At 49.7% G+C, this 26,817-nt stretch overlaps 1 protein-coding gene across 3 annotated transcripts; it reads left to right on the top strand.

Moving 5' to 3' along the window:
- The first annotated feature begins 174 nt into the window (after positions 1-174).
- On the top strand, positions 175-26,304 carry WDR45B (WD repeat domain 45B). 3 transcript variants are annotated; one of them, XM_045527051.1, is made up of 11 exons: positions 208-372; positions 4,528-4,602; positions 4,944-4,982; positions 12,063-12,164; positions 17,460-17,547; positions 18,992-19,086; positions 21,042-21,232; positions 22,799-22,884; positions 24,228-24,329; positions 24,862-24,983; positions 25,345-26,304. In XM_045527051.1, exons 1-11 carry the CDS (start codon positions 306-308, stop codon positions 25,449-25,451), a joined length of 1,074 nt encoding a protein of 357 aa, XP_045383007.1. In that variant the 5' UTR covers positions 208-305; the 3' UTR covers positions 25,452-26,304. The 3 variants fall into 3 exon arrangements, with proteins under 3 accessions (XP_045383008.1, XP_045383007.1, XP_045383009.1); XM_045527052.1 differs by lacking the exon at positions 4,944-4,982 and having other exon boundaries at positions 175-372; XM_045527053.1 differs by lacking the exons at positions 208-372; positions 4,528-4,602 and adding an exon at positions 4,618-4,706.
- The last annotated feature ends 513 nt before the right edge of the window (positions 26,305-26,817 follow it).

Here is a 26,817-nt window from a genome sequence, read left to right as displayed (position 1 = left end):
CAGCCGGCCGCGGGGAGGAGGCCCGCACCGGGCAGCCGGCGCCCGGGCCCGCGCGGGTGGCGCTCCGCACGCGGGCCACACAGCCGCGGGTGCGCTCGGCGCTCCGTCGCCGCCCTGCCTCGGTTGGATGCCCTCGGCGCTCTGCGGGCCCGCTCGCAGCCTGCGCGCGCACGCACGCACGCACGCACGCACGCAGGCTCAGCACTTCCGGCCGCGGCGGCCTCAGCGCCGGCCCGACGGGACCCGAGCGCCCGGTCTCCCGAGCGGCATGCGGCGCTGAGGAGCGCGGACACCGCGGCGGCGTCATGAACCTCCTCCCGTGTAACCCCCACGGCAACGGGCTGCTGTACGCCGGCTTCAACCAGGACCACGGTGAGGCGGGCCCGGCCCTGCCGCCCCCCGCCTCCCGCCCGGCCTCCGCACACGGAGAGCCGCCCCCCGGCCCCGACCCGGAGACCCCCCGACCCGGGCCCCCACTCGGAGACCCCCCCCAAGGCCTCCCGGAGCCCACTGTCCCGGAGTCCGTTGCCTGCCGCGGCCTCACCTCCCGAGGTCCCCCTGCCCTCTCACCGCCGCTCCCAGGTGTCCAGCCTGAGCCCGCTCCTCCCCAGGCTTCTGCGACCACGCGGCTGCGGTCGCGCCCCGGGCTGTCCCGGGCGGAGGGGAAGGGGAGGTCGGGACACCCTTTGGCCAGTCGCCCCCACCCCTCCCCGCCGCACCACTCTTGCCCCCGCTGCTGCCGGCGGGTTTGGCTGGGGTTTTTCCCGGTGGCATAATTTATACTGTGCCTCAAAACTCCGTTTCCTCTAGTACTCCTTTTAGGGTCTTGAGCAAACAAGGTGTAGTTGAGTTGGAAATTGTTTAAGTTCTTTTCAGTCACAGAAGTACACTTTATTGAGGATTTTTGTAGGCCCTGTGACCTAGGTTGGGTATAGTTCTTAGCTTTTCTGTTGGTTTCAGGCAGAAAATGTCACCCTCTCCCCCACCACCTCCGGGTGTTTTTTGGTGTATGGAATATAAGGATTTTTCAGGTATACCTTTGAGGGAAATCTCATTTCTTTTTGCATCTTGGAACCCAGCTGATTGAAACCACCGGGAGAGAGTGATCCCTTTACACAGGGTGTGCCCGCCAGGGGCCTAGGAAGGGCCTGGGACGCGGGTGGGAGCGACCAGGTTCCTGCTGCACGTGAGACGGGGAGGGTCTCCCACAGCCCTTCCCTGCTGGGCAGGGAACCGGAATGTGCGCAGATACCACCTCAGATTTTCAGTGCCCACTCCTAAAATTCGTAATTGGGGAGAAAAGGAATAATGGCTGTTATTCAGGGACAGACTTGTAAGAACTTTTACCTGTTGGCTTTGGAAGTTTTGTTTTTGAACAGAATCAAAGCAAGTGCTATACGATCCTGCATTTGTGAAGGTAATTTTTTTTTCTTTGTGGCACCGGCAGGTGAAGGTAATTTTAAATAGGTAATGCAGTGATTGCCTCTCTCATTTGGCGTGTATGTAGTTTGTGCTTGGTGTGCTAGACACTTCTTGGGGCCTGAAGGATACATTGAATATAATCAAAACTTGTGCCTTGTATTGCTAGTGGTGCAGCAGGAGAACTATTAATAAAATATGTCTAAGGAAAAGGTAAAAGGTAGACAATATGCATGCCACAAGAGAGGTATAGGAAGTTTTTCATTAAATTGGAGGAGGATTGCTTGAGCTCAGGAGTTTGAGGTTGCAGTGAGCTATGATGACGCCACTGCAGTCTAGCTGGGGCGACACAGGGAGACTCTGTCTCAAAAAAGAAAAAAAAAACTGGAGGAGGACAAGTTTACTTCTGACCTTTAAAGCCACAAAATTAGACTCAAGCAGTAGTGGCCATAGGGAAGCTTGAGGCTGAATGAGTCTCCACGGTGACCCCAAGTGGTTTTGGTCTGGCCCCACAGTAGGGATTGTGAAGGAGCACGTTTACTGAGGTTAGTGAGGTTTGTGTTTGGGGCCAAATGTTGGACACTGGACAGTATTTGAACATTTTGGATTTGCATTAGAAGAGGAGGGCCAGTAGCTTTTTGAATAGGTTTTGACAATAATTGAGAACCTTTAAGGGGTTAACAGTAATGCAACGTCTCCTCAACAAATACGGTTTCATACTTAAGCTTCTGGTCACAGTTAGGTTAGTAGCCTACAGTGTAAATGTACGCCAGATTGTTCATTACATTTTATTTTTATGTAACACTGATTTTTGACTTTTACTCTCAGTGTTTTTAACATTCTTATTGTAAATTCAGGCTTATAAATCATTTTAAAAGGATATTTGTTCATAAGTTTAAATTTGCACTATAGTCTTCAAGACTCAGAAGTGTTGAAATGTCCACTTCTATGACATGTCCACCTATTTTGTTTCCATTTCCATGGGAAGCAGAAGTGTTTGAGTATCTGTTCCTGCTGTGTGTCCCGGCCTGAGCTGCTGACTTCCCTGGTCTACTTCTGCAGTTCTAAAGTTCAGGGGTGGGAGTACTTAAATGTGAGTTACATGTGTTAGGAAGAATGCCGTTTCGGTGGCTCCCTTGTCACTGCCAGCTCCCCTGGGGTGTGCGCAGTCTCTGACTCGCCTGTGTGCTGATGGTTTCTCTGGGAAGAAAGTTTTGTTCAGATTGCAAGGGTGATGCTTAGTCTCCCTAAAGAGAGTTTTCCAGCCTTTTGGTGTCTCTAACACCATCTTTCCGTCGACGTGCACCCTACGTATAGAAAAGTGCGCCTGTCATAAGCGTTCAGCCGATGCATGTTCTGAACTGAGCGTGCTTACTGCCGGCGAGCGAGAAACTGCATACACCTGGCCACCCCGCGCTGCTTCCAGTAACCGCCCCCGCCTGACTTCTGACATGAGAGATTGGTTTTGCCTACTTCTGTACTTTATTTTTGTACTTATTTTTGTTTCTGTGTTTTGTCCATCTGGAATCCTCTTGTATGAAACATCCAGGTTTTTTGCCTATTTTTCTATTGGGTTATTTGCCTTTTTCTTGTGGATTTACAGAGGTGGTTTATATATTTCTTACGAGTCTTGTCAGAAATAGGTGTGTTCTGATGAAGACAGGTACACAGGCTTCCAACTTGGGGAAGGTGCACTAGTTCAGACAAAGGGAAAGATTTTGCTTCTCTGTTGCTCTCATATTTTCTGTCCAGGAAAGCTCTGATTCCTCTGTTTGGATTCTATGATTCTAATAATAGAGAGTTATAACCCAGAATAATTTAAGAGATAAGAACACAGCACTTTCAAGTGAATTTCAGGTTCCACGCCCAGATGAGTTACATTTCAGAGTGTCAGTGGATTGCGAGATGTGACTCCAGTTTACAAGGGCAGCTTCACGGGTCCTTGGATCTGTTATTTTAAAGCGACCGGGACAAAAAATATAGGCATGCTTTCCACGTGTGGAAGGGTGGCTGACAGGGTAGAATAACGTGGTTCTGGAACTGGAAAAGTAGATCGAAATCAGTAGGCTGGTATTTGAAGAGGGCATTGGCTTTCAAACCAGTTGTGCAGTCACTGTGAGGAACCGGACTTTGCAGCATTTTACGTGAAAAGGAATTGGAGGGTTTGGTTTTTCTCTTTCCAGCCACAGCTTCATGCGAACTAACACTGGACCTGGCATTTGAGGAGATGAATGTAGTGCTTCGGTCACGCTTGTGGTAGACGCAGTCCAAGTCACAGGAACTAACACATCATCATCTTCAAACTTGAGTGCTTCGTTTAGGTCTTAGCAGTGCCTTTTATTTGGACCATTAACAGCCTGGTGTGTGACTTGGAGATGGTGATCAGGATGAGTGTCATTGTGACCATGTCTGAGGAGTTAGGACGATTTATAGGTGGCAGCAACGTCAGGGGAGACCTCAGAGCTGGCTTCTAGAGACCAGTGGCTGAGAATGAGCAGCGCTTTCCTGCCTTCCCTGTTCTGGGAGTCCAGGACTGCCCCTCCATCTCTGCTGCACCCTGCCCTCCCCTGACCTGTTGTGCCCACACTGGGCAGGACTGCCTCCTTCGCGGCTGTCCTCCACTAGCTGTGGCCTCTCCGGGACCTGGCGTGGTGCCTGACACGCAGCTCTTTCAAGATGTGTGTTCGGAACAGGAGGTGCGTGCTGAGCGTTAGCGCGCGGGAGGTGTTGAGGGAAATGCCGGGGGGGGGGGGGGGGGAGGGTGGAGCGGCTTATCCACGTGGCCAGTGAGCTGCTCTCACTGGAGTTGAGTGGCCAAGCGGAAGCGGGTCCACAGGTGCCAGAGGAGGACCCTGCAGTGGGGAAGTTAGTGCGAGGAACTCCAGAGACTCATTTGCACCCTAAACAACAAACTGAAAATGTCTCGCCTGGATGTGCATGTATGTCACTTAGTAACGTTTCTGCGAGGAAAGTAGTTGTGACGTAGCACGTGTCGTGTCTGTGGTGTGAGCACCTGCAGGAGTTATTAGCAGATGCGGTTTCTCCGGACCGCGTGGCGTTTGCCCACTCCAGGCCTGGATTAATCTGTCTTTCTCACTCCCTGTTTAGGATGCTTTGCCTGTGGGATGGAAAATGGATTCCGAGTCTACAACACGGATCCTTTAAAGGAAAAAGAGAAACAAGGTGAGAAGTAACTGACATTTCCTGTTTTCTCCCCTTTCCAACTCCCCAAAAGCCTAACTTTTATCTTTCAGATGGAGCAGGGAGAGGACGGCTATTTTTGAGAGGTAAACAGGGTTCGTGGCCCTCCATACACTCGGCGGAATTGTCTTTTCCTTAAGCTGCTGTGGGTGCCTGGCTCGTGCAGTGCCAGGGGGGAGGGTGTGATCGGCAGGTGGGGCCTCGGTCCAGCTCTGATTTCTCGGGGGAATCGCAGCCGGCGTGGGCTGCCTGTGTCCTTGCCGGTGCTGGTGGAGCGGGTGTATTCACGCAGGCCGTTTCCGCTTTCTTCTTGTTGAATGTAGAGCTGCGGAGAACGCCGGTGATCCATCCAGTCACAGCAGGTAGGATTCTTAACTCTTGGCACATGACCAACACTTAGAAAATATTACTTATAGTAATAAATTATCGTTTCTTCTGTTTGCTTATTTCAGGGTCTTAATCTGTGTTTTCATGAAATACAAATTTTCAAAAGCCGGAATCAGTGATTCATTCTTTTGGTAAATAAAATAATGGTGGTCCTTTTCTGTCTGCCAGGAAAACAAGTTAAATTTATGGGTAGAACTTTGTCAATTTGGTTTTCTCCCCCTACATATTTTTCTTAAACTTTTGGCATCTTCTGGTCCTCTTTACCTGCTGGGAAATGAGCACTGCCGACAAACGCGCAAATCTCAGACAGATCATAGACAGTGAGAAACATCCTTTTTCCTACAGTTGTGGTTTTAGTTTTGGTTTACCTTCAGTGCACGTGTTACATTTCTGATGCTGGAACTGTTTCTCGTCTGACAGGACTTCACTGCCGCAGGTGGCGGCCGCCTCGAGCTCCACTGAGCAGGCCCTTTCTGTTTTGGCAACGGGTAGCACAGATCAGGGACCTTCAGAGAGTTTGGGGGCAGTGGAAGTGCTTTTTCAAGTGAACTCTTAGATATGACCCTAGAGTGTAAAACAGTAAGTGGTGCTTTATAATTTGGGGTTTATTTTGTAAGCAGTGGTCGGCAGCCTCCATTAGTTACAGAAAGACAGCATCGCCAGGTGGCTGAGAGCTCAGACGGGATCCACCTTGCGTGTCTTGGAATCCTGGCTCTGTCCAGTTGCTGGGTGACCTCGGGCAGTTTCTCAATTGCTCTGGGCCTCACGTTCTTTGTGTGTGAAACACAGGTGCTAACAGTGCCTGCCTCAGGAGATGACTGTCGAGGGACGGAGGAGGATGCACGAAATGCATGGATGAGTGCTTGGCACACGTGTCGGTGCTGTGTGCGTGTGCACTGTCAGTCCTGGCGGCTGGGGCACTGCTGGGGTGGAGTAAGTCAGTGGGGTCGGCGAGTGTTGCAGGTGGTGATTGGGGTTCCCTGTCAGTCTTGCAGGCATCTGATTGACAGTTATTTTGTTTTGGTTGCATGCTGATTTGAGACAGTTCTGTTTTGTGCAGACAAGTAGCTGCAAAACATTTCAAAACGCTTGACTTGAAAATCTCAGGATACTTTTTGCTAAATTGACCCAGAAGCTTAAAGAGGAGTTATTGGTGTCAAAGTTAAATCATTAGCAGCATTTCAACAACTGCTTCCTAATTAATGAAATATTTACAGTAAATTCAGAATTTCTTATGAAAATAAGATACACAAGAAGCATCTGAAACTTGTAAGTTCCAGAAAAGTCTGCCATTGTCAGGACGTAGAGCTTCCTACACGCATTTGCTCCCATGCCGCTGCTCAGCTCTGCGTCTAGGGCAGGCTGCCCTTGAGCTTGGCCCATAGTTCGTTCATACTCGTGCCCTTGCAGTAGGCTCGCGTTTCCTGCTTATGTGAGCAGACAGGCCTCACCATGAAAAGGTCACGTGCCGTCCTTTTTGATGGGATATTTTAAGAAATTCACCTATATGGTATTTGCAGGTCGATCTGCTGTGAGGTTTTGGGCAACTTACAACTAGAATAGCAGAAGATTTGCCCCTGTTCCTTTTCTTACCTGACCAGTTTGCTTTCTGAAACGTTGCAGAATGTGTCTGCGTTGCAGCGGTCTGTCCTAGATCTGGGCTCTGGGCCTTGTCATCTCCGCTGTGACTGTGGCCTTGAGGAAGGAGGCTGTCTGGCTGGGCCTCGAGCAAAGCGCTGCTTCCCGGCACCCACTGCCCTTGGCAGGAACCGGAATCGGTAGTGCGGGGATCCCTGGTCCTCCAGTCGGGAACGGTGTTCTCCCACTTGGCACCAGGACACAGGTCCTCGTCTGCACACACCTCGTGTCTTTCTCTCCAGAGAGGGCTCAACCTTCAGAGCAGCATCGCTGTATCCCAGGAAGGCCCCTGGGCCCCAGGGCTGCCTGGAGTGGACAGCGCAGCTGTCGTGGTGCTCATGGTGGTGCTGTCACAGGGAAGGACTCGATTCAGATGTTTCACGCACTTCTGAGAGTATACTACGAAAAAATCCAGCAGTCATAATTCGCACAAATAAAAATGCTTCAAGACTGATATATTTGGATGAAGTTTTATACCCAGTGGTTGTAGAAATAACATGAGAGTGCATAAAAAGTCAACTCTGGGCTGGGCACGGTGGCTCACACCTGTAATCCTGGCACTCTGGGAGGCTGAGGCGGCAGATCGCTCGAGGTCAGGAGTTCGAGACCAGCCTGAGCAAGAGTGAGACCCCGTCTCTACTAAAAATAGAAAGAAATGATTTGGACAGCTAAAAATCTATATAGAAAAAAACTAGCCGGGCATGGTGGCGCACGCCTGTAGTCCCAGCTACTCGGGAGGCTGAGGCAGGAGGATCGCTTAAGCCCAGGAGTCTGAGGTTGCTGTGAGCGAGGCTGACGCCACGGCACTCACTCTAGCCGGGCAACAGAGTGAGACTCTGTCTCCAAAAAAAAAAAAAGGTGCACCCTGAAAACGGTGCGCGCATGCAGGGAAACACCGGGATCACCCTGTGAGTCCACGTGCAACACGGCTGGCGGCCGCAGCCTTAGAGGGAAGAGAACAGAGGACAGTGTGGATGGTGCTGTTGCATTTGAGTAGGCGCAAGTGGGTGCTGTGCACAAAGTTTGTTTATTTTTAGATTTTTTCCTGGGGTTTTCTGGTGCAAACCTGCTAGTCAGATTCTGAAGATCTGTGACACTGTGCACAAAGTTAGACGTACATACGCGATGTTGTTTTCTGGTGCGTTCTACTTCCTGCTTTTCTGTGTTGTTTTGTTTTTATAGTGATGATATATAGTTTTTACAATGAGAAACAATTAAGATATTTCCATTACAAAAAGCTCCACAGAAATAGGAAAGGAGGCGGTGGCAGGACAGAGGCGGGGCTGAGGAGGTCGGGAGACTGGAAGTTGCATTATTGTTGCCCTGAAGTGCTACAATGGTGAGTCTCACCCATTTTACATAAAGTGGTTAGTTTTCCAAGCATCTCTTAGTGGAATAGAAGTTATACCAATATTCAGACACCCCTCTCCCCTCTTCCCCATTTTTAGTTTCTCATCTTTTGAGGTAGGTTCTGTTGGGAGAGTTAGAACCAGTCAGGTGTTGGGATGTGCCTAACATTCTACTCGGTTGGTGTTTAACGGGGCTATTTTATGTCCTGCTCAGTCTATTTCTGCAGTTTCAGTCTGCTGGTATAAATGGGGCTGGACACTGATATCTTTGGGCATTTCCTTTCCTTTCCTTTTTTTTTTTTTTTTTTTTTTGAGACAGGGTCTCCCTCTGTCACCCAGGCTAGAGTACAGTGGTGTCATCAGAGCTCACTTAAACCTCAAACTCCTAGGTTTAAGCCAAGCTTCTGCCTCAACCTCCCAAGTAGCTGGGACTACAGGTGTGCACCACCACCACGCCAACTAAATTTTCTATTTTTTGTAGAGGTGGGCTTTTGTTCTTACCTGGGTTGGTCTTGAACTCCTGGCCTCAAGTGATCTTCCTTCCTTGGCCTCCCGAAGTGCTAGGGGAACAGGTGTGTGCCACCACACCCAGCCTCTTTTGCTTTTTCTATAGATAAGCAACACCTTTTGTAATATTCCAGTGCCAGCCCTTGGGGCCCAGAACCCTTGAGGCCTTGGTCTTCTGTAGGGTCCCCACCCTCAGCCGCAGGAGGTGGCGGTCAGGCTGTGTGGAGGGCTCTCCTGGCGAGGTCTGGCGGCGTCGCTGAGCCTGGGCAACTCTGGAGTCTCCGCTTGGTGGCTTCTGCTCAGTGCAGGGAAGGCCTGGGCTTCGGTCTGTCTGCCTCAGCTGGCTCCGAAAAAGCTGCTTTTCTCTTTTTCTTTCCACAGTTAAAGTCGAGGCCATATAGCTCATTATGCTGCTGCTAACTGTACTTATTTGTTTTAACTCTTAATTCTCAAATTTTCATGACTTAACATTGATATTTTTCTAAATTGCATAAGGGTTAGCCAGAAATAGGCATAAAAGTAAACTGAGGTATTATTTACGCTTTTTATAAAGTGCTGTTTTTTGTAAGAGGCTAAGAGAGTGGCAGGGGCTTACAGCCTCTACATTTAAATTAAAATGTTAAAAATCCTTTTAAACAGATCCTAACCAACTTTCAGCAAAACTCCATGCTGATTTCTTCATGGAAATAGTTCAGTTTTAATTTTTGTAATGGTCTCACCTAATTGGTTAATCTATATCTGAGTCACAATTCAGAGGTTTTTGAAGTCTTGTGGGACATTTCTTCATTTGCCACCATCCAGAATCGCATCTTACTAACGGAATGACATGTGGCTTTTAGAATTTGAAAAGGTTTATGACTGACAAATTGAGCTTTATTAACTAACTTTGTTAGTAAGTTTTTAGGCTCACGTGGTGTTCATAAAAGGCTAAACATTCTCAGTTGAATAGTATTTAAAGAGTACATTAGATACCTCTTGACGTACTTCTCAGATCACGCAGATTTGTTCTTAAAACTTACTGAACCTGCATCAAGGAAGCAGTTACGCTTCTGATGCCTTGGCGGCAAAGAAGTTCTTGAGTGGCAGCTTTTGTTTTCAATTGTAAAAAATATATAACATAAAATTTGCCATCTGAACCATTTTTAAGTGTACAGATCAGTAATGTTAATTATATTCACATTGTTGTTAAACAGGCCTCTAGAACGTTTTCATCTTCTTGCAGAACCAAAACCTATATTCATTAAATAATTCCCTGTTTCTCCCTGCTCTTTCAACTTCCTGCTTCTATGAATTTGACTACTTTAGGGACCTCACGAATGCAGTCATACAGTGCTTGTCTTTTTGTGACTGGCTTATTTCACTGGGCATAATGTCCTCTAGGTTAATCTGTGTTGTAGCACATGTCGGGATTTCCTTCCTGTTAAGGGCGAGTAATACTCCATTGCACGTAGCTGTCACACTCCGCTTATTCACGCGCCCCTCAGTGGACACGCGGGTTGCTTCTGTCACTACATCCTGGCTGAGTGAGTAGCGCCGCTGTGAGCACGAGTGTGCAGACGTCTGTTGGGGACCCTGCTTTCCGCTCTTTGCATACAGATCAGCAGTGGGTTTGCTGGATCATGTGGTACTTCTATATTTCATTCTTCGAGGCCCTGCCGTACTGTTTTCCATAGTGGCTGCGCCAGACTGTACAGAAGGTCTGGTTTCCTCACATCCTTGCCAGTCATGCCTGTTCCTCTGTGGATTTTTGATGGTAGCCGTGCCGGTGGGTAAGAGGTGGGATCCTGTGGTCTCAGTTTGGTATCTCTGATGACTAATGATACAGGCATCTCTTCGTGCGCCTGTTCGCCATTGGTAAATCATCTTTGGGGAAATATTTACTCAAGTCATTTGCTAATTTTTTTGTCAGGTTATTTAATTTATTGTCATTGAGCTGTAAAAGTTCTTTACATATTTGGGATATTAACCACCTGTCAGATTTATGATTTACAAATATTTTCCCCATTCCACAGGTTGTCTTTTCACTCTGTTGATTGTGTCCTTTGATGCACACAGGTTTCCAGTAAGCTCAGTGTAGTCCAACTTTGTCACAGCGCGGAAACCACAGTCAAGTCTAGTGTCGTGGAGCTTCCCCCTGTGTTTTTTTCTAGGGTTTTTATAATTTGGGGTCTTACTTTTAGGTCTTTAATTCATTTTGAGTTAATTTTTTAATATGATGTAAGGTAAAGGCCCAGCGTCATTCTTTGCTGTGTGGATATCCAACCATTTGTTGAAGAGACCATCCTTCCCCAGTGGGTGGTCAGCATTTCTTTTATGGGTTATTAGTTCTTCTCTTTCAGCTCTGGCCTGTTCCCACCCATTCATCTCTTCAAGAGTGTTAAGGTTAAAGACTAAATGTTAACTGGCAGTTAAACTTCCTAGTGCACGTGGAGTGGGTTTGTGGAAGCAAAAGCAGGGGCCTGGGTTGCGGGAGGGCGGCGTCCCTTGCTGCAGGCAGAGAAGCTGTGGGCTTTCCCAGATCAGGCCGCACACCCGGCTCGGGGTGAGCCGTGGTCATCATTTGGATTTGGACCCAGGCCACATCCTATTAAAGCCATAGTTACTTTGAGGTAGCCTATGTGTACGAGGAGTGTGCTCAGCACTTACAAAACATGATTCATGGTGACAGTATGCTGAGAGGTGTCTGAGGTCGGCCGCTAACTGTTTTTTTTAGTGGGTCACCATTCTCATTTCTGGTGGTAATCGGATATAAATGGCTGATTTAAAATGAGCCCGGTATGGTGGTGTGCTCTGTAGCCCCAGCTACTCAGGAGCCTGAGGCAGGAGGATCGCTCAGCTCAGCATTGGAGGCTGTGGTGTTGGCATCATGCTTGCACCCGTGGGCAGCCACTGTACTCAGCCTGGGCAACATAGTGAGACCCCGTCACTTTATTTATTTATTTATTCATTTTTTGAGACAGAGTCTCACTCTTGCCTGGACTAGAGTGCCGTGGCGTCAGCCTAGCTCACAGCAACCTCAAACTCCTGGGCTTAAGCGATCCTCCTGCCTCAGCCTCCTGAGTAGCTGGGACTGTAGACATGTGCCACCATGCCCGGCTAATTTTTTTCTATATAGATTTTTAGCTGTCCAAATCATTTCTTTCTATTTTTAGTAGAGACAGGGTCTCGCTCTTGCTCAGGCTGGTCTCGAACTCCTGACCTCAAGCGATCCACCCGCCTCGGCCTCCCAGAGTGCTAGGGTTACAGGTGTGAGCCACCTCGCCTGGCTGACCCCATCACTTTAGAAAAGAAAGAAATGCTGCGTGTTATGTGTCTTAACTTTTTCTTCTTTTTTACTGTAAAATATACATGTTACCTTTTTTTTATATTTTTGTTTTCAAGAAAACTCTTAGAACTTTATTGAGTTAATTTTAAGTCAAATATCTAATGTAAAAACAGTCTGCATTGTTTCAGCTTGTCTTCGTTTAAACCTCTGGTTGTTCTTCAGCTGCGAATAAACCTTCATTCCCTGACTCTACATGTTAACTTTTTAAAATTGTCTTTTTGAAATTGTCATTTCAGAATTCCTAGAAGGAGGAGTTGGCCACGTTGAAATGTTATTTCGCTGCAACTATTTAGCTTTAGTTGGTGGTGGAAAAAAGCCAAAATACCCTCCCAACAAAGGTACAGTATTCATGCATTTACGAATCATGCCTCACTTGTATGTATTTATGTCTGTGGCACCTAAGATCTGCCCTGCTAGTCCTGTGCTAGTCACTAGGAAGAAGCTTCCAGAAAGAGTGCCTGGTCTTTGCACTGTCCAGAGGCAGTGTATGGAGAGGATCATTTGTTCCCATTGTCATAGAACACTTGTGCTGGGAAGGGGGAAACGGGGCCTGCTCCACTGTAGGTGGGTGTCGTGAATGTCAGGAATTCATTTTAAAGCAAGGTATGGGGATTTCTTTTCCTCCTGTGAGCCATTGACTTGCAGAAACATCAATTTTATAGCCACACTGGACACAGTAGCAGTGTGGCTGTGGGTTTAGGTTTGGGCGGCGTGTGCGTGTCCGTGCGTTGAAGGGGTTGCCGTGTGACAGGCCCGGCCCTTTGAAGGGAAGGAGGGCACAGACAGCCTCACTGACCGCGCCGTGTGCCGCGTGCCAGCTGCACTGGCTACTGGTTGAGGGAGAGGCCTGAGGAGACAGACCCAGGAAGGAGGGTCGAAGCCAGGGAGGAGACGGCAAAGATGGGAAGGCTGAGCTGGGGACACGTCCGAAGGCCTTGAACGCCCGGCGAGGGTGTGACCAGGAAAGAGATGCCGGCAGGTGTGTGTTTTAGGGAAGGTTAGTCTGGAAGCCGTGCGTGAGGTGGAGTGGAGACGTCAGAGGCCGGGGCAGAATGAGAAGCCGCTGCTCACAGAAGAGGTGGGAAGAGGAGCAAGTGCCTCCTCAGCGGCGGGCGTTGGCAGGGGGTCGGGGGGGCTGAGAAACGACCTCTGGGTCTGTGGTCTGGTGACCCGGTGGAGACCGACTCCAGCGGCTGTGGGTGGTGGGAGAGGAGGAGGGGCAGAGTGGAGAGGGGACGGGGCTGAGGGTGGGGAGGAGGAGGGTGAGCGAGCACCGGGCTGGGCGGGGCTGTGCAGTTGGGAATAGGCTCCAGGCGACTCATGAGGGGCCCCAGGCTCGCAGGTCTCAGCGGAGTCCCGGAGTCCCGTGAATACAGGGGATGACAGAATCCACTCCGGGGAGGGCCAGCCCTGATGCGTTTGTTTATGTTTTGGAACTAGGAGCAGGGAAATGAAATGGAAAGAGACTGTTGGCAGGAAAAAGCAGGGGAGACTGGGGGTTGAGATGGTGGCCCTGGAGCAGCTGGGGGCTCGCAGGGCTGGGGCCTGTCAGTGGCCGGGGAGCAGCGGCCTGCGGCTTGTCAGTTCTTGTCGTGAAGAGTTTCATCAACCATCAGTGAGGAGGAGGAGTTTGCACTGGCGGTCAGCAGGCCTGGGGTTCCCGCGGCAATGTTGGGGGGCTGTCACGTGACCTCCCGGTGCTGTCAGGGGAGGGGTGTGTGTCAGATAAACTCAGCTCATCCAGTTGTCCAAGAAGTGAGACACTCCTATAAACGTCATAGACTTGGAAGAAGGCAATGTTTCACCACATATTTGAGTAAATACACTTTTTGTGGAGTCTAACAGTAGTTTTTCTCAGTTAATGAAGTTTATTTTTTAGAGCAGTTTTATGTCCACAGCAGAGCTGAGTGGGAAGTAGAGCGCCCCGTGCGCCCCTGTCCCCGCACGGGCACAGCCTCTCCTGCTGTTCCAGGCAGTGACCTGCCTGGACCCCTCACTTCCACCAGGTCCGTGGTTACAGTCCACTCTGGGGGTACGTTCTGTGGGACTGGACAGGTGTGTGACGTGTCCACCCTGGTATGTTAATAGTGCTCCATAGGAGGGCTGATTTGCCTGTTCATCCCTCCCTCCGCCAACCCCTGGCAACTGCATCTTTTGACTGTCTCCCTCATTGTGCCTTTTCTGGAACGTCCTAGGTGGAATCATACAGGACATGGCCTTTTCACGCTGGCTTCTTTCCACCAGCAGCGTGCATTTGCGTTTCCAGTGTGTCTGTGCGTGGCCTGATGGCCCATTTCCTCTCAGTGCTGAGCGACAGCCCTGCCCAGACCCACACAGCTTGTCACTCCCTGGGCTGCCACAGGACGTCTGGGCTGCTTCCCGGAGTCCGCAGTCGTGACCAAAGCTGCGTGAAGTTCTCGTGCAGCTGTTTGTGTGGGTGTATTTGCGATCCGGGCGGATGTCAGGGAACATTCGGTTGCTGGATCGTGTGGGAAGAGTATGTCCCCTTCTGTGTGTCACATCTGCTGGGATGTCCAGGACGGTGTTGACACCAGTGGTGAGAGGACAGCCGTCCCTGCTCCTGATCCAGCGGGAGGGCTTTGCGTCTCGTCACTAGTGTGACATCAGCTGTAGGTTGTTGTAGATGTTCTTTAACAAGTTGAGGAATTTCCCTTGTATTCCTGGTTTGCGAGTTTTTTTTTTTTAATCATGAAAGGCTGTTGGATTTTCTTAGATGCTTTTTCTGTATCTGTTGATGTGATCGTGTGGTTTTTCTTCTTTTAGCCTGAAATGTCTTTATCTGGATTTGATGTTAGGGTAATGCTGACGTCATAGAATGAATTAAGGAATGTTCCGTTTCTGTCCTCGAAAAGAGACTGTAGAGAACTGGTATAATTCTTTGTCATATATGTGGTTAGAATTTACCAGTGACCCCATCTGAGCCTGGTGCTTTCTGTTCGGGGAGGTAATTATTGATTTAATTTCTTTAATAGATATAGCGCTATTCAGGTTGTTATTGCTAAAGACAATTTTTAAAAAAGAACATGGTCTGATTAGCATTTGTGAGATTAAGAATACAATTTTAAGATTCCAGCATCTTTGGTTTGTGAAAAACAGGAAATGTGGTGGCATCATGAGACTGAGGGGGGTTTAAGTGAGATTGTGTTTGGCGTACCAGAAAGGCCCTTTCTCTTTTTTCTTTTTTTTTACCCTTTTTTCTTTGGTAAGGAGTTATGAGGGTGAAGTAAAGAATTCAGAATTTATTGATTAAAATTTTTTATAGAGACAAAGTCTTGTGTTGCCCAGGCTCATCTCCAACTCCTGACCTCATGCGATCCTCCTGCCTCAGCCTCTCAAAGTGTTGGGATTACAGGCATGAGCCACTGTACCCTGATTGTAATTTTTTATTTATATCAAGAACTATATTAAAAGATAAACACATGAAATACTGGCATAGCACATTTCTGTTGTTTTGTGGAAGCTGCATTTTATTTGAAAATCCACTTATTTTTGCTAATGTGTATTTTTATATTGTAAACAAAAATAGAATCTTGTGGCACAGTACATTTAAAATTTTCAGGCTGAGTGCAGTGACTCATGCCTGTAATCCCAGCACTTTGGGAAGCTGAGGTGGGAGGATCACTTGAGACCAGCCTGGGCAACATAGTGAGACCCCATCTCTACAAAAAATTAAAAAATTAGCCTGGTGTGGTGGCACACACCTTGTAGTGCCAGATACTGGGGAGGCTGAGGCAGGAAGATCTCTTGAGCTCAGGGGTTCAAGGCTGCAGTGAGCTATGATGATGTCACTGCTCTCCAGCCGGGGCAACAGAGCAAGACCCTGTCTCAAAAAAATAAAACGTTCAGTACACTTTGCAGCAGCAGAGACCTGCAGTCCAGCACGAGGTCGAGTCTCTTGCCCTTTGCAGGTGAGAAGTGACGGTTAGCCCTGGGCCCAGGGCATCATATCTGGTCACATCTCTCTTGTGAGCAGGAATTAGTGCTGCTATTTCTCAGGCTTCATCACACTCCTCTCAGAAATTTCTGGAAGTGGAGTTCACCTGGATTAAAAACCAGCGTATGGCACGGTAACACTCTTTACGTTGTTGTCTGCAGGATTCTGTCTGGTTTGGGCCCGTTTGCATTTATTCTGAATTGCAGGCTTTCTGGTGTTGGGAGCCAGAGAAAGTTTAATTTTGAATTAAAAAGGTTCAGAAGTAGAAATGTCTTTTCCCTGGGAGGTTACGGTTTTCCGGTGAGGTGACTGCTGGGGCTGCAGCGACGGGCCACTTGCTGGCGCTGGGCTGGTCTTCGGGCCCTTTGCCGAGGAGCAGACTTCGTGTTTATGCCATGAACAAATCCTCATTTTCATTTTTGAATGGTTATAAATTATAATTAACCTTGAACAGTAAATAAATTTAATGTTATTTAGTAATGAGTTCGGTAGTTTTTGTATGCTGGTATTAAATTATCTCTTAATTTGAAATTTAGGTCACTTAGTCCATTCTGGCAGAACTCACCTAAATTCAGCCTCAGGGACACGTGCTAGCCTGCTAGCCGTAGTGTCACGACCTTCAGGGGAAAACGCTCATGCCCTTCCCCCTTTGCCCATGACCTGGCTGTTGAGGAAACCTCATTCCCTCCCTTCACGCCCCGAATGGCTTTTCAAATGTCTGGGTTCTGTGCTTCCTGTGGTCCCCCAAAAGCACAGTGCCGGCTGGAGTTCTCACCTGTAACTCGGCCTCAGAACACGAACATGCAGCCCCCCGTGAGAACAAGGAGAAGGTTCTGAACTCGAGGAAGAACAGGAAGGACCCAGGAGCCTGGTGGAGTTAAGACATTGCTGGGCCTGGTTTTTTTTGTTGTTTTTTTTTTTTTTTTTATGTTTTTGAGACAGAGTCTCACTTTGTTGCCCGGGCTAGAGTGCCATGGCATCAGCCTAGCTCACAGCAACCTCAAACTCCTGGGCTTAAGCGATCCTCCTGCCTCAGCCTCCCGAGTAGCTGGGACTACAGGCATGTACCACCATGCCCGGCAGATTTTTTCTATATATATATTTATATATAGATAATATAATATAATATTTTATATATATAATTTTTTCTATATATATTTTTAGTTGTCCAGATAATTTTTATTTCTATTTTTAGTAGAGACGGGGTCTTGCTCAGGCTGGTCTCGAACTCCTGACCTCGAGTGATCCTCCCGCCTCGGCCTCCCAGAGGGCTAGGATTATAGGCGTGAGCCACCGCGCCCGTAGGCCTGGTTTTTATCCATCTGATTTCACTTTGAAAGTGAAACCTTTCTTTTCTGAATGCAGGTTTATCTCTGGCACCTACTCAACAGTTAGTAGCTGTGGTCGGGCTGCTTTTTGGCTCGGGCAGGTGGAATCAAGGAAGGGGGTGGCGAGAGGGAGACGTTTGCCTGCAGTAACTAGGCCATGGGTGGTGGGGAGCAGACGGAGCCACCTGCATGTGACACAGATGGGTGGCCCAGGACCTGACGGGCCTGTGCCTCCCGACAGAGGAAGGGACGGAGGTGAGAGGTGGGGGGCGTCTGAGCCAAAGTGGTGCCTCTGCAACCCAGCACTGCAGCCTCCCGGTTTCATTCTCGAATTCTCTCTGACCTTTCAGTGATGATCTGGGACGACCTGAAAAAGAAGACTGTTATTGAAATAGAATTTTCTACAGAAGTCAAGGCAGTCAAATTGCGGCGAGATAGGTAGGTTTGGTGTTGGTAGATCTTTTTAGAAGGTGGAATTTTACTTTCTCTAAAGGTGGCTGAATTACCTTCTGTTGAAGGAAGAGAAATGTTCAGGAAATGATGTATTGAACGTTGATGCCTGTAGTTGAGTATGACCCAGAGGACGCGAGGGTTATCCCTCTTGCCGCAGGACAGACAGTGAGTCCTTTGGAGGTGAGTGGTCGGTGGGCCTGGGTGACGTGTGCCCACCAGGGACTGGGCGGTGGCTCTAACACCTTCAGGAGTTGTCCCCACCTGGCCGTTGGCCGCGGGCGTGCGTTCCAGCCTTGCATTGCCCCACTGCTGGCCTGGGCTCTGCCAGATGCGGCCTCTCCGTGCCGTCCTCACTGAGGAAACTGACGTGTCGCGGGGTCCGAGCTGTTGAAAGTGGCAGGTTTCTGCCTGCCGTTGCCCTGGTGGTGCGCTTGGGAGAACACGGAAGATGATCCTAGTGTCCTGAGCTTCTGTGGATTTTAGTTTGCCAAGATTTACATATTATGCTCTAAGTTTCCATTTCTGTCCACGGTGGGAGAACAGGGGTTCTGTCACACCCTGCATTCTTACGTAGGTTTGTCATTTCTAGTCATGCCAATATTCTTTTTTCTTCTTTTTTTTTTTTTTTGAGACAGAGTCTCGCTTTGTTGCCCGGGCTAGAGTGAGTGCCGTGGCGTCAGCCTCACTCACAGCAACCTCCAACTCCTGGGCTCTAGTGATCCTCCTCCCTCAGCCTCCCGAGTAGCCGGGACTACAGGCATGTGCCACGATGTCTGGCTGATTTTTTCTATTTTTGGTAGAGACGGGGTCTCGCTCTTGCTTAGGCTGGTCTTGAACTCCTGAGCTCAAATGATCCTCCCACCTCAGCCTCCCAGGGTATTAGGATTATAGGCATGAGCCACGGCACCCAGCTTTTTTTTTTTTTTTTTTTTTTGTTGGAGACAGAGTCTAATTTAGCCACCCAGGCTGAAGCGGCCTTCCCGCCTCATCCTCCCAAAGTGTTGGGATTACAGGCATGAGCCACTGCACCTACCTTGCCCATGTCAAAATTTAAAGTCCCTTGATAATGGAAACACTCGAGCCTTATCAAAGATCTACCTTCAAGCTTTTATTTATCCAGACGTCTGTTGTAGTATAAAAATAGAACTTCTGCCCCATGTGTTTTACTTGGTTTTTAATCTAGATAATGTTTGTTGATGTCTCTCTGAACCTCAGAGTTCTCTGAGGTGAGAAGAGTGCACTAGCCATGCGCACCCCTGTGCACTGGCCCCGGGGCAGCACCGCTGACGTGCTTCTAGAGGCCTCTCTCGCACAGGCCACGATGCGTGATTCGTGTGTGGTATTTCTGGTGTTGCTAAGTTTCAGTGTGATAAGAACAGAAATCACAAAGTATTGGAATGTTGACTTCTCATCATGTTTTTCTTTCCAGAATTGTGGTTGTCCTGGACTCCATGATTAAGGTGTTTACATTCACACACAATCCCCACCAGCTGCACGTCTTTGAAACCTGTTATAACCCTAAAGGTGAGAAATTCAGACATGCGTGGTGCTGGGAAATTTGTCCACTCGGGTGTGCAGACCTGCCCTGGTGCTCCCTCCACGCTGCGGCCAGAGTGGTCCTGAGCACACTTGGGGCTCGTCGAGATGCCAGCTTGCACTGTCCCTAGGCCTCCCCTAGGGACCCTGCAGCCCAGAGTTCCAGCCTCGGGCATTTCCTCCCGCTGTTCTGTGTTGAGAGCTGCTGGTGGCTGACTTTGTTATTCGTTGTTCCTGTCTTTTGAGATTTTCAGACGTTTTCCCCAGCTTTGTTGGAGTGTAATTTACATAAAACTCACTCATTTTAAGAATATCATTTAATAAGTTTTAGTCATTGTCAACAGTTATGTAACTATTGTCATAGTCAAGACACACAGGATAGTCCCCTCAACCCGGAAATGCTTCCTCCACCCGACCCTCAGGTTTTGCCTTTTGTGACGTATTTGGCGGCTTTCCGGCAGTGCAACAGTTTTGACGTTCCTCATGCTTTGTGTGTGTGTTGCGTTGCTTTTCATTGCTGAGTGGCAGTTTGCAGTGTGGAGACAACACAGCGGTTCACCTGTTCACCAGCCTGTCTGCTGTCACGAACGTTCACGTGCCCGCCTCTGTGTGCATGTGTTTTCCCGTTTCGCTTGGGCAGACGCGGAGGAGCGCAGTTGCTGGGTCGCACTGTAATTGCAAGTCTAACTTCATAACGTAAAACACTGCCAGCGCGTTTTCCGCAGTGGCTGCCGCCTCGTGTTCACAGCAGTGTCGCTGTCCTGCCTTTAGCCGTCCTTGGCTGTGCGATGGCCCTGCGCTGGCGCCCGCTGGGGTCCGGCGTTGCCCGCGGACGGTGAGCCTGTGCTCGGGTGCTCATTGCCAGACATGGGTCCTCTGTGAAGCGTCTCCACATTCTTTGCCCATTTTTTAATTGGTTGTTTGTCTTATAACTGAGATGTAGGAGTTCTTTATATGTTCTAGATATACCCCTTGGGCGCACTTTTGCCAGTATTTCAGTCTGGAGCATTCTTTGCAACATAGTTTGTTTATGCTTTCTTCTAGAAGTTTAGTAACTTTAGATCTCAGTTAATCTTTGATCCATTTCAAGTTAATCTGTACACTGGTCTGAGGTAAAGGCCCAAGTCTTTTTTTTTTTTCTATGTTTGTATCTAATTTTGAATGCCATTTGTTGAAAAGACTATTTTTTTCTGCATCATCTTACCTTAGTACCTTGGTTTTGTTAAATAAGTATATTTTCAGAGACTGTATTCTGCTCCATTGCTCTGCGTTTCTGTTTCTAGGCCAGTCCCGTCTGGCTTGGTTCCTGAAGCCTTAAAGTGAATCTTGAAATTAGGTAACGTGAGTCTTCCAGTCCTGTTCTTGTTCTACAGCAGTGGCTGCTCCAGGGCCTTTGCTTTCCTGGTGCCTCGTGGTGCCAGACTGTTTGCTGGAAAAGCTCGCTGAGGCTTTAACTGTGATTACAGCGAGTCTGTGGGAGGATTCGGTGTTAACAGTACGGAATGTTCCAGCCCAGGATCATGGCTCGTGCTCTGTCTGCCAGGCCGTCTTTGGTCTCCCTTTGCAACGTGTTGTAGTCTCACGCTGAGGTCCTACACGTCTGTTGTTCAATTTATTCCTGAGTGTTCTGGTTTTTATGCTATTGTTAATGGAACAGTTTTTAAGTTTTATAATTTTGCCACGACAGGCAGTTGACACATGGTTCAGCAAATGCTTGTGACTGTGAGGGGGTCTTGTGGCAGGTAGCTTTGCTTGGCCCTGTGATACCCTTTACAATGAAGAGTCTCTAAATTGATTTTGTGATTCTGATACAAATGAAAACCCATGAATAATAATTACTATTTTTTCTGAGGACTTGAGGGCAGAGAGTAGGTCTTAATTGTGGGAAATCAGAGGCTTTGAAGTCAGCTGTCATTGCTGATAGATTTTCTCTGTCTGTTTAGGCCTCTGTGTCCTGTGTCCCAATAGCAACAACTCCCTGCTGGCCTTCCCTGGCACACACACCGGCCACGTGCAGCTCGTGGACCTGGCCTGCACCGAGAAGCCGCCGACAGACATTCCTGCGCACGAGGGCGTCCTCAGCTGCATCGCGCTCAACCTGCAGGGAACAAGAATCGCAACCGCGTCTGAGAAAGTGAGCATGTGCCCTGCCTTGTGATGAGCTGCGTTCTCTGCAGAGAACCTGCCTTTCTTTGTCTCAGGGCCACAGGTGGCCCCGCTCTGGAGCCGCCTTGGCGTGGCCTGTGGCCCGTGGCCCTGGCTAGTTCTGTCATCCGGGGGTCTAGGCCAGGTCTTCACAGATCATCTGTGCCCAAGAACTAGTTTTATTTCCAATTCTTTGCAAACTAATACATTGAAAAATGTGATAAAAATAAGTAGCTTTTCAAAAAAAATAAGCAAAAAGTACCTGCTGCAGTTTCTTACCATTTGCATCAGCAGCTGTGAAAGTCACTCGTCCCCCTGTCACCCACCTTCTTGTCTGCCGCCGAGCAACAGCTCAGAAACCTCTGCCTAGGTGTCGTTTACTTTGCCTGATGTAAAGAACTCATCTTTTAAAATAATTTAAAATCTTGGGTTCTTTTACCTCCTTTAGCCTGAATTCAGACTTTTACCAAAGAAAAAAAGTCGGGTATCTTGTACTGTAGTTTTCATTTTGGACTGTAAGCCCAGGGTCACCTTGTGGGAAACTGTCCGCTGTTACGTGGGCTGAGGGCACAGGCCAGCGGTCATGTGGTCTGTGCACACAGTGGCCGAAGGCGAGCGGGGCAGGCTCTGCCCACCCCACCCCGGCCACTGCAGGGCACCCGGGGCTGAAGGAGGGGTCGGCGCCAGCCCCGCGGGACGAGTGGCAGAGGCAAGTCCTGTTTCCTCCTGGGAGTCGGCTAAGAAGAGGTTTAGTTATTTCTAGATATTTTTCTGTAGAATGTTGTTATATTAGCAACAGATATACAAATTCATAAATAGATCTTCAGTGATCTCAGTATGTTTCTCCTTATCCTTTTCACCGTTAGAGTCTCCATCCTCACCTCCCCACAACCTTTAAAAACAGTCCTGATCCCGGATGTGGATCGTAATTTCCTACTTGTTTCCGCAGCTCCACGCCAGGTGGCGTAAGCTGGGTCCCTGCGGACGGCAGTGTCCCTCCCTGTGCCCACGAGCGGGGTCCCTGCTGCATCCCCAGGAAGGGGCTGCTGGGTGGGGGGTGTGAGCGTGTCCTGTGCTCAGGCAGCTTTTCCACAGAAGATGTGACAACTCAGTCACCAGAGTCGGCTAAGGACCCTCTTCCCTGTGGGGAAACATTAACAAAACAGTTCCGAGTCCTCCCCTTGGGGCTCGGGCACCTTTTCCCTTCGGGAAGGTCAGCGCAGCCAGCCACGTCCTCTTCCTCACTGCATGGGACGCGGGAGTGACAATGGAGATGGTCTGGCAGGAGGAGGGGGCTGGCCTGGGCGTTGTTGCTCGGGGCTGTTGGCCAGGAGATGCCTCCTGAGCCCCCTTGACCACTGCCCAGGCTGTAGCCCAGGAGCTGCCAGCCCGTTCTGGGGGCGCAGCTGTATGTGGGGGGACCGGGGACGCTGAGTGGAAGGCAGGTGGGTCTGGGCAAGGGTGGGGTGGGCTGGTGACTGAACACGCGTCGTGTCAGACGCCAGCTCAAACGCTGTGACTCTTTGATAATAAAACACTTCACTGTTTTTCAAAGGGGACCCTTATACGAATATTTGATACTTCATCAGGGCATTTAATCCAGGAGCTACGGAGAGGATCTCAAGCAGCTAATATTTACTGGTAAGGAAATACCTCACCCAGAGAAAAGCTGTTGCTTTGGGTTGACGGCACAGAAATGGGCCTGTGGGATTTGAGCAGCTGCCCCGGCCCGGGAGGGTGGGTCGGGGGCTGGGCTGTCAGGGGCTCGGGGTTCAGGTTTTCTTTTCTTTCTTTTTTTTTTTTTTGAGACAAGGTCTTGCTCTTTTGCCGAGGCTGGAGTGCAGTGCTGGGATCACAGCTCACTGCAGCCTCCAACTCCCGGTTCAAGCGCCCTCCTGAGTAGCGGGGACCACAAGTGCCACAGCGCCAGGCTGATCGTTTCTGTTTTTATTGGAGAACAGGGTCTCGCTCTTGCTCAGGGTGGTCTCGAACTCCTGAGCTCAAGCCATCCTCCCACCTTGGCCTCCCAGAGTGCTGGGATTACAGGTGTGAGCCAGCACACCTAGCTTTTAGCTCTTTTTATTGTAACTGATTTTAATTTTTTTATGGGAAATATACACAAAAGTAGAAAGAAGATTATACTGTCCTTAACTGTCACCCAACTTCAACACCTGTCAGGGTCCGCCAGTTCTGTTTCAGCTGTTCCGAGTGTTCGCACCCTCCTTTCTGCAGCGTGTGAACGCAGATGCTAGAGATCCTGCTGGTTTGTGGGGGCTGCGCTGCCACCTCCGCTGTGGTCCTGGCCACAGCCATGGCCAGAGACCTGGGGCCACCGTCTTTGCTTCTGGTGCCTTTGCAGGTGTTGAGCAGCGCTTGGGTCTGTGGGATGACAGTGTGATTAATTTCTATGTGTCGGGGGTCGGCTGGGGGGCCTGGGCCTTGGGGTGTGCAGCGTCCTGTCTGCTCCCAGGCCTGCCCCGGCTCAGGCGACCCCTCCCCCTTCCAGGAGTCAGGAAGAGGCTGAGTCTCTGTCACCGCAGTCTCTGCAGAACAGCATGGGGGACGTGTGAGGGGTGGGGTGCACTGCCCATTTCTGGGGCTCCCTAGGGGAGTCCTGGTGCTGCACACTGGATTGTGCCTGGCAGCTTAGTGGTTTGGCAGCAGTTGGCTTGTTAAAGGGTGGGTTTTTTGGTTTGTTTTCTTTTTGCTGAAATGGGGTCCTGCTGTGGCCAGGGCCCGAGTGCAGTGGTGTCACCACAGCTCACAGCAGCCTCCAACTCCTGGGCTCACACAATACTCCTGCCTCAGCCTCCCGAGTAGCTGGGACCACAGGTGCCACCGCGCCTGGCTTGGGAAGGGAGGTTTTTGAATTTGGTGCCTTGAACACGTGAAGGGTGAAGTCCTGCAAGCTGCAGCCCGGCTGTGTGGATCAGGTCTCTGGACTCCGTCCACACAGACTGATCTCGGTCCCGTGTTCTCTGCAGCATCAACTTCAACCAGGACGCCTCCCTCATCTGCGTGTCCAGCGATCACGGCACGGTGCACATCTTTGCAGCTGAAGATCCAAAAAGGAATAAGCAGTCTAGGTGGGTGTTCAGAAGCCTGGGGGTGGGAAAAGCCCGAGTTACAAGGACTACGCTGCGTCAGTGTGGACCAACTTAACGTTCAGGCAGGCTGGAATCTTTTCATGTAACATTAATTTGGTTTTTAATGGGTTTGAAAATCAGTGCAGATTGTTTGCTACTAAAACCGTGGCACCATTCCTTCCCGTCCTTGGCTCCTTAGAACACATCCGGTGACGGTCCAGTGTGTTTCAGGTGATTGAGAACTTAGTTCACTGTGTCCGGAAGGTTAATCTGACGGCCTGAGAAACCCGGGCCCTTCAGTGCCAACGAGGCTGGTTCTGTTACAAAACCATCCTAAGGACTCGATTTTAGGGGTGAGAAATAGAAGAGTAAAAGCTAAAGTAGAATTTTTTAAAAAGTCATTAAGGCTAAAACTATGTTAAAGAGAACACTTTGAATTTCTAGTAGCATTCTAGGTTTAAGCAGGTGGCTTTTCAGCGTCTTTAAACTTTGTCTTGTGAATACAGCCACCCTGTCCTCCTTGTCCTCACAGCTTGGCGTCAGCCAGTTTCCTTCCAAAATACTTCAGTTCCAAATGGAGTTTCTCCAAGTTCCAGGTTCCCTCAGGCTCCCCGTGCATTTGTGCCTTTGGAACAGAGCCCAATGCCGTCATTGGTGAGTTGCGTTCCCGGGGTGGGGGGAGGGGAATGGCCCTCCTTAGCGCCCACCTGGGGTCCATCGTCCCCGCAGGCCCCGGTGCTGTCAGGCTGCCCTCTCGGTGCACCTCTGTCCCGGTCCCCGTGTGCACAGCACCCCGTCCTCCAGGGCCTCCCTAGGAGATCATGGGGACAGATCCTTTGGGTCTCTGTACAGATCACCAGAGTGTCTTGTTCCTGTGGCCAAGGCTGGGGGACACGAGGCTGCTCAGGGAGGGAGGGGCTGCTCGGTACCCCCAGAGGCCACTGCAGTGGGGACTGTTAGCTGTTCACTTTGGGGGGAACAAACATGTGAGTAAGACGGTCTCCTCCTTCCCCAGCGATCTGTGCAGACGGCAGCTACTACAAATTCCTCTTCAACCCCAAGGGCGAGTGCGTCCGGGACGTCTACGCTCAGTTCCTGGAAATGACCGACGACAAACTGTGACTCCACCAGCGAGCACGACGACACCGCTGGCCTGCGCCCCGTGGGCCCCGGGCTGGAGGGAGTCTCGGGGCCCTTGGTCTCGAAGCCATACCTGGTTGTCTGCTTTGCTCGGAAAGACTTCCCCTTGCCAGTATTACACAGTCGTCACTGAGACTCCGTAGATGCTCCGCACTCGCGCTGGCTGCCGCTGTCACTCGGCTGCTCGCCCTCGCCCTCGCGGGGGCTGCGTTGACACGAGGGACTCAGTGAGGTTTGTTTTTGCAACAGATTCTGTCATTTTTACCGCGTCTGCAGTGGGGAAATGAACGGGTGTGTGAACGCAGTTCTTGCATTATCAGCAGATTTAGGTGGGACACCAGCAGCTCGCCGGAGAACGGATTCCTTCTCCCCACCGGACGCGGGAAAGGCGACGCGGCCCTGTCAGGGAACACACTGTGGCTGTTTGCTTAGCCCCGTCCCGCGCTCCTTGCTGCCCGTGACGTGGTCCCCGTGCCCACGCGTGGGCTCCCACTCTGTCAGAGCAAGTCCTCGGGTTTGCGGAGTCGGGGGGTGGCTGGGTCTCCTGGTTAAATTCTGGGTCAAAACTGAGTTTCCCTGTCACGTGTAGGGAACAGAGTAATGTGTAGACTTTAAAACTTTGTCACAGGAGAAAGTACCACTTACTTGAGTGGGACGTTTCCACAAAGCAGTACCCAGGGGTGTCCTCGGGCACTTCCTGTCAGTGTGGTGGGAATTGCCTTGGTCAGCCTGTCGTCGTCACGTCTGTCCCCAACACGTGAGAACAGCTGTACACTAACGTTCTGGGAAGGAAAGGCACAGAACTTTTTTTTTTTTTTTTTTTTTAACATTTGGTAACTAAAGTAGGTTATGGGCTCTACATTCTCAGCTACTTAAGGTATATATTTAATTTTCTTAAATTCCCTTTAAAGCAACTTAATTTTATGGTTTTGGTTTCCGGCTGCAAACATTTAAAATCTGCCCTGCAGCAGGTTCTCTGTTTTGCCAGTTCCTTTACTGTCATGTAATCAACTAACTTTGTATGTGGATTTTGATGTAAAGTATGCATGTTACTTTTATGTGTATTTAATCATGAAGTTTAATTTTGCACACTTATTTGTAATGTTTCTTTTCAATAAAAGTGACTAATTTTGTTGTACGCTGTGCCTGCAAAGGGAACTAAGAATAAGAACCGTGTGCTACAAAACCACACGTTCTGTCCCTTGTTGAGCCTCTGCTGGGGCCGGCCAGGCTGGAGGTCCAGCCCAGAGCTCCGTGACCCCGCCACCTGTGCAGGTGACAGCCTGGCCTGGGAAGGTGCGTCCTCACCTGCAGACAGCCCTAGCGCTTCTAGAACAAGTGAGCAGAA

The sequence above is a fragment of the Lemur catta genome, chromosome 15 (genome assembly GCF_020740605.2).
Source record: "Lemur catta isolate mLemCat1 chromosome 15, mLemCat1.pri, whole genome shotgun sequence".
NCBI lineage: Eukaryota > Metazoa > Chordata > Mammalia > Primates > Lemuridae > Lemur > Lemur catta.
The sequence above is the reverse complement of the archived record's forward strand: the minus strand, read 5'-3'. Positions and strand labels throughout refer to the sequence as shown.

Bases quoted from the DNA above. Each gene is read 5' to 3' on its own strand.
- WDR45B (XM_045527051.1), top strand. From the start codon at position 306: ATGAACCTCCTCCCGTGTAACCCCCACGGCAACGGGCTGCTGTACGCC. The intron at 19,087-21,041 runs GTGAGAAATTCA...CTGTCTGTTTAG, and splicing joins AACCTGTTATAACCCTAAAG to GCCTCTGTGTCCTGTGTCCC. The intron at 22,885-24,227 runs GTAAGGAAATAC...TGTTCTCTGCAG, and splicing joins CAAGCAGCTAATATTTACTG to CATCAACTTCAACCAGGACG.